Source organism: Fulmarus glacialis, unplaced genomic scaffold (genome assembly GCF_000690835.1).
Source record: "Fulmarus glacialis isolate BGI_N327 unplaced genomic scaffold, ASM69083v1 scaffold25647, whole genome shotgun sequence".
Taxonomy (NCBI): Eukaryota; Metazoa; Chordata; class Aves; order Procellariiformes; family Procellariidae; genus Fulmarus; species Fulmarus glacialis.
In genome coordinates, this window is record NW_009224178.1 from 32,495 (window position 1) to 39,520 (window position 7,026).

General features: G+C 44.1%; 1 protein-coding gene across 4 annotated transcripts in view; it reads right to left on the reverse strand.

Moving 5' to 3' along the window:
• Positions 1–7,026, reverse strand: part of MECOM (MDS1 and EVI1 complex locus) — a 36,872-nt gene that overhangs the window by 21,948 nt on the left and 7,898 nt on the right. For all 4 annotated transcript variants that reach the window (XM_009582083.1, XM_009582081.1, XM_009582080.1 and 1 more), the window contains exon 5: positions 526–1,888. In XM_009582083.1, the coding sequence (XP_009580378.1) occupies positions 526–1,888 (1,363 nt within the window). The remainder of the gene's footprint in view (positions 1–525; positions 1,889–7,026) is intronic.

Here is a 7,026-nt window from a genome sequence, read left to right on the forward strand (position 1 = left end):
TACATAATTGAGGAGGAACTAAGAAGGTGGTGTACGGCTGGCACCCCGGAGAGATGCTCTCTAGCTTCCAGGGGAAGGCAGAGGCAGAGGGCAGTAAAGGCGAGCGGGCAGCATTTTGGAAGAAAAGGAATTTAGGGCAAACCAGTGATGTCAAATACCCAGTAACTATTCAATACTGATGCCAGTTCGTTTCTGGGTAAGAGAATATATTCAACTTCTGCATGTCAAGCCACGCAGGTTAAACTAATGACTCGCTGCAACGAGGGCAGACTTGCTAATTGCAGCATTACCGGACCCGGTGTCGTGGTTTAACCGACACCCGGGGTTTGCTGGGAGCAGCTGGGACGGGCGGCGGTGCGCGCAGGTCAGCATGCAGCCTGGGCCACCCCATGCCCCGGGGGTGGGATGATGCCTCCAAGGATGGTGGGATGGGAACGGGGTTGTCCTGCATCTGCGGGCAGGGGGACCTGGCAGACCTAACTGCCCGTACCAAAGGGTGCCGAGAGGCAGCAGATAGTCCGTTACCTGTAAATGGGATCCATAAAGAACGGAGTGGGCCTGGCGTGCTGCAAGGAGGACTCCGAAGCTTTCCTTTGCTCGAGGTCGCCTCCTTTCTTTTCTCCAAAGACGTGGTTTTTCCGAGGCTCGGCTTGTTTTGTGCCGCTGGCTCGACTTCTGCTGCCCATGCTGAGATCTAGAGGCTGGTCCTGGCTTGCGGCAGAGGGGGCTGCTGGCTTTGAGGGTATGGGAGTGAGTGGCTTCTCCTCCTTACGCTTTATGGTGAGGTCAAAGGGAGACTCAGAGCTTCCCTTTGGGATCTTCTTTATTTCACTGGGTGATTGGGGCTCCACTTTCAAGGGTAACGGTCTCAAGTCTCTATCAGGAAATGGATACATTGATTGGGAGAATGCTGGAAAAAACGGGAGGGGAAACATGGAAGGGTAAGGTAAGGCTCCGACTTTTTTGTCTTGCAGCCCCACAAGTCCTGTAGAACCAAAGTACTTTTCAGCAATAGAAGCAATAGCCTTTATAGAATCATTCACCGCTCCTGACACCGCAGTCTGCTCCTCTAAGGATGGTGAGAAAATGGAATGATTGCTGTGGTCTTTCTTATTATTTATTGAAGCCAGGCTCTGCAGAGAGCTTACTTTGTCTTTGAACATTTTACCATTTTCTTTAAATTTCTCTTTCTCACTTTCAATGTCACTTTCCAGATCAGAGCCCGAGGTGGTTTCCAGGTCACTGCCACTGGGGGTACTGACATCGTCAAGGTCAAGGTCACTACTCTCTGACTGGTCACTGAGTTTCTCATGCGGCCTCTCTTCAGAGGACCTCTCTGGTTGAAGCTCCACTGGCTTAGTCTCCCCTACTGATGGTTGCTTATTTAGTGCCTTCAAAATATCCTGGGTGGCTGGCAGTATCTGAGGATTTGTCATGAGGGAACTTTGACTTTTGTTTGTCTGATCTGCGCTCGGTAGTCCTTTAACAGGAGAACTAGTAGGTAGCAAAGGTGGCCTGTGGTACAAGCCTGAAGGAAACAGACCAGGGAAGCTAAAAGAAAATCCAGGAGCTGTTGGAAAGGTAAGACCAGCAGGATGCCTATTGGCTCCAAAATAGTCAGCAAGGCCCGGATTTGCATGATTCATATTAACCATGGACGTTTTATCCATAGCTGGGGTTCCAGGAAGTGAAATGCCTTGGCCAAAAAATCCTCCTGCTGCAAAATGGTTCTTGCCCTCACAAAATCTCCTGTGTTTATTTAAGGAAGACGTAGTGCTGAACATTTGTCCACAGTCTTTGCACTTGATTTGGGTTCTGCAATCAGCATGCATGCGCTTATGACGACAAAGGTTTGAAAACTGAGTATAGGATTTATGGCAGACCTCACCTGTATGTAAACAACAACAACAACACATCTCAGGCTTTATGGTAATTGCCCCCACCCTCAAAATTTTGCAAATAACAGCACTTTTTAACCCGCCAAATCTCAATTAGGAAGCCGTAAGGAGAAGTCTGAGTGCACAAATGTACGAAAAGCTATTGTACTCTTCCAAAGCAAGGCATCCAAGCAGACAAATGTCTAAAGACAGCACCAAAACCCACTCCAACAAACCAAAAAAGGTCTGAAATCACCAAAAGACAAAGTTTCCTCGTTTGCTTTTTGTATTGCACAGCGTTGCATATTCGGTACTGTTATTCTGCATTGCATTAGCACCCAGAGACCCGCGGCTCGGTGCTGTAACACCGTACGAACCCACGGTGCTCCTGCACGAGCAAGCGCTCGTGTCTTCAAATGACATCCGTTTATGTCACTATTCACATGTGGAAAGTTAGTCATTAAAATAAGTATTTGCAGGACCAGACAGGACGTAGACAGAGCTGCCTCACAGAGCTTTCAGTCTGCAAGACCACAAGGATATGAAAGAGGTGAAGGAGGAGACAACCAGGTGCATAACCTGATTAAAATTAAAAACCATTTTTTCCCTGCTTACAATTAAGAATTTAATCTCATGAAAGTCCAGGCTAGAATCTGAGTAACCTCAGTCTAGTACTCTCGTATGTCCAAAGCATTTCTATTCGTGTAATGCGTAGTGTCCCTACAGGTGCCTGGGATGCTGTAACTCTAAATGCCACGTCTTAATAACTTTACTAGTCTTAATATTGCTTATTTGTCTCTTGCACGTGAAAAAATACACTATATTTCAACAACAATTTCCTTTAAGAATGCAGCTGTATTTATTTGCATGTCTGATGCTCAAAACAGCTCGATTTCCTTTCAAACTCCTCTGGGATGACAAGAGCTTCAGCCTCACCAAAGAAGCACTTGGAGAAAGCCCGAAACCACGGAGGGGAGGAGATCTGCCTTGAGCTCACGGGCCTGATCTAGCCTGCGACACTTGGCATGTGGGAGCACGGCTTCCAGCAATCATCTGCAGTAGCAGGAGGCTGAAAGTGGTCCCGGTGGAGCAGAGCGAGATGTGAATCACGCCGCTGAAGCAAACGGGATTTTGCACATCCCTGATTCTCTGGCTGCTGCAAACCTTAGGGAGCCAATTGGGGCAGCAACCAAATTATAGGTCCGTAAGTTAAAATGTGGTTTCGGAGAGGATAATGTGCAGCTCCCCATTTTCTGTCCCCTTTTGTCATCCTTTGGACGAGCAGGGCCATCGGGCAAGTCCCAAGGCTGCGCTCTGTCTTGCGCTCTTCATTATGCTAAAATTTGTCTCTGCACTACCTTGCTTCTAACAGTATCAGCTCCAGCCTTGTTTAAAAACAAGGCAGCAGCATTATCAGTAAGCAGTGTTATCCCTCTGTAATAAATCCTTCTTTTTTTTTTTTTCCCCCAGCCAGGAAAAAGCATATGGCCACTTTATTTTTATTTAATTTGTGTTATATCATATGCTCTCATCTTTCACACATCAAAGCCACACAACAATACACATTGTGTATTCTGAGGCCTTTTTAACAATCATTTTCATGATTTGAGACAGACTGACATAATTTACAATGGCTCTATTTTAAGCTTGCAAAGGAAACTGAATTGAATGTAACCCATCCTGCACTCTTGGTTCCCATGAACTGCAATCACGTCCTCTAACTTCCACTCGCACCGGGGCCCGCGCTAACCTTCCTGCTCCTCTAAATCTCTGCCCTTGAGAAACTTGACCACTTGTTGTCATCTCTTAACTGTTTACCTCTTCAGCAGGCTGCTTCATATCTCAGCGACAATGCTCCTATTGTTCGAGGGCCTGATCCTGCCTGATCCACCCGTTTTCCCTGTTCACGTCCCGTTGACATCCCCGGGACAATTTGTGGGGTAAAGAGTGAAGAATTGGGCCCAAACACAGGAAATTTGCAGTGCGGTAATTCAGGAAGAATGTTTGTTGCTGTGTATCGGTTACTGTTCCTGCTGGAAATCTTCATTCACAAGGAAAGATGAGAAAGAAAAGAGAGAAAATAAAATATAAAATCAAAAAGAAAGAAGAAAAAAGATGGAAGAGAAAGGAAAAAGAGAGACAAGAAGGAAGAGAAAAATGGAGAAGGAGAAGGAGGAGAGGAGAGGAGAGGAGCGAGAGGAGAGGAGAGAAAAAGAACAGGAAAGGAAAAGAAAAGGTAAGGAAAGGAAAAGAAAAGGAAAGGAAAGAATAGAAAAGGAAAGGAAAGGAAAAGAAAAGAAAATGTAAATTATTCTAGTTCCTTGAAAATGCTTGATTTTCTCTGGACAAGTACTTTCTGGTTTTGGAAAACATTTTATTTGCCTATTTAGCATAGAACTATTTTTTATTTAATATAGAACTACTTGTCGTTTATTTGTTGCAGTATGAAGCTCTGATTTTTCTGCTATTTTCTCCTATTTTTAGCCTAATTGCAGGCATATGGTTTCTGCTCCCACAAACAAAAGTCACCTCCATACTTCACGGTACAGAATCAGGCCCCTTACCTTCACTGTTGAGGCTCTTACACAAAAAGCTCCCCCTGCTCCCATCACGTTGATCACCGAACCCAAAATTAAACTGACCAAAATGGTACAACTGGAGTGACGTATCCATAGGTTTGCACAAGCTTCATCTTGGATATTATGGGCCAACTCCTCTCCTTCTGTAAAGCAGGATAACTCTACCAACACTGATAGAGTGTTGCCTAACATACAGCAGCAGACTCTCGGACCGTCTATAATTTTCCAGGAAAAAAATATCCAATGCATACATTTACAAGGCTAGGCTAATGTATCGTTAAAAACAAATCATGTTTTGTGAACTTTGGATCTTCTACCAGGTTGTGCTGAGGGCCTGCTTCTTATTCGCATGACTGTATTAAATATAACTCTTCGCTCAGGTAGGCTAGAGCGGCAAGCGGGTGAAAAGGGCTGTATTGGCACAGATTTGGGAAGTTCTCCCTTAAAGAACATCGACACATTATTAAATTATTATTCTCCATTAATATATTCGAAAGTCAACAGAACCAAAAAAGATTCTACTCTGGAGAAAAGCAAAAATACACACTTACAACTGAGAGAGATCCTTACAAACTATTACGGGAGATGCAAATTAATCATTTGACTAAATATATTTTATCTCAGTTTTAAAACCAAATTAAACCAACAATGGCAATACCATTAAAATATGTAAATATTTATTATTATAGTCTCAATCAAACCATTAACAGCTGTACTGAGGACTTTACCTTTTTGAGCATAAAAGTTATTTAAAATTATTTAATGAGGTGCTGCTTGCTCAAGGTGTCTCTTGCATTTCACAGGCAGTCTATTCAATCCGTGGGCTCTCAAGGCTGGCAAAGAAATTTTGGGCGCAGGTCTGAAGCCTCTACTCCCCAAAACAGTCTTACTCTTGGGGACTGTCGCCTGAAGCCCGGGTGTAACATGGCATCAGTGAAGCCCCACCCAAAGCCCTGCTGATTTTGCAGGAGACTCTGCGTCCAAATGGATTGAGCCAGGACTCCTCAGATAAGTTCGTGTTACAAGATCTACCTCTTTTTCATCACGTGACTTTTATTTCCAAGTAAAGCTTTGCTTAAACTTTAGTAGATGGGGGACGGTTATCAATTTTAATCGCTTCCACGTATCAAAGCAACAGAAGCTGGGGTTGATTTCTCCTATTACACCTTATTACACCCTTTAAATCTCAGCGCCATACTTCTAAGCAACTAACTTGTACGGGAAGCTTCCCTCCTTGCAGCTTTTATTGCTCTACAGACTCCAGGTTTAACACAAACTCCCAATCTGGCTCCCAAATTGCAAAAATTCATCTCATGCCTACATACACTCTGTACCGCTATTATCTCTGGACCCCAAATTAGCCAGCAGTTAAGTTTGCATATTTTCTGCTTATTAAAAAAATTACTGTAAGTACTATTTTGAATATGTTCGGTCTATTATGGCATGTGGTTTCTATTTGGAGAGGCTGGAGATTTTGCGAAGGCAGTGAGTAATTACCTTAGTGTTGGTGAGTTTTCACTCAAGCTTGGGCGGTGTACTGTAATAAGAGACAGTTGCCATAAACAGACTGGTACGAGTAAATCATGGTGTGTGGCCTTCTGGTGGAAAACAGATATCTCCTTTAGGTGACCCTACCTCCCTCCCATCGCTCAGCAAAGCCTACCGAACATGTGGTCTCCAAACCCTTTTGTTCTGCAATTACATGGCTGTTATTCGTAGGTTGCTCAATGGGTTTTCATCCCTCACACTGTACGTACGAAGAATACCGGTTGCTGTTTTGATTTATCAGAAGGAACAGTAACAAAGAGCATTTGAGAGATTATTTCATTTAAGAGAGATGCCAGTTAGAGACTTTCATGTAAGGCACTGCAACAGGACCATCTGAAGACTCCCTGCCTGGCTAGAAGTTACTGTTTTCTAGTAATTATAATCTTTAAGTGTAATTACTTAACCTGTTAGCAGGTTCAAAAATTATTAGTGATATTTATTATTGGATCTAGTTAGACATTTTCTCATTGAAGAAGCCCAAACCAAAAGTATTATCTAACCCAACAGCAGACATACAGACTTGACACAAATGAGTCTTTCAAGCCAATACTTCTCCCCTTGAGGAATTATCTCAGCGCGTGGCCGCCGTTTTGTCCAGATGTGGTGTTGATACTTTGGTAAATTATTGTTGAGAGCAGCGAAAGATTACGAAGTTTAGCGGACAAGCAGGGGAGGTGGTCACGAGGTGACCTTTAAGCCATAGCAGGTGCCTGAAAAGACTGCGGTGGAGATTAGTGCTAGCGAGAATAATATTTTTATCTATTTTCTGCCTCTGCTTCCCTGGTGAAAGGGAGAGAAAGCAACCTGCAGCACTCCCGTGCGCCCAGCTTCCCCAGCTCCTAGCAGGATCTGGCTCAGCAGTAAACACAACCCGTGAGACTCTGAGGATCTGATTTATAGCCTGGTACAGAGTCAGGCCCACATACGAGGCAAGTTTTATTGCTGAAGCAGCTGTTGGCAAAGATCTGATAGCTCAACTCGATACTTAAATTGGGGGCACGCAAAAGAGCCGCAAGGTGGGC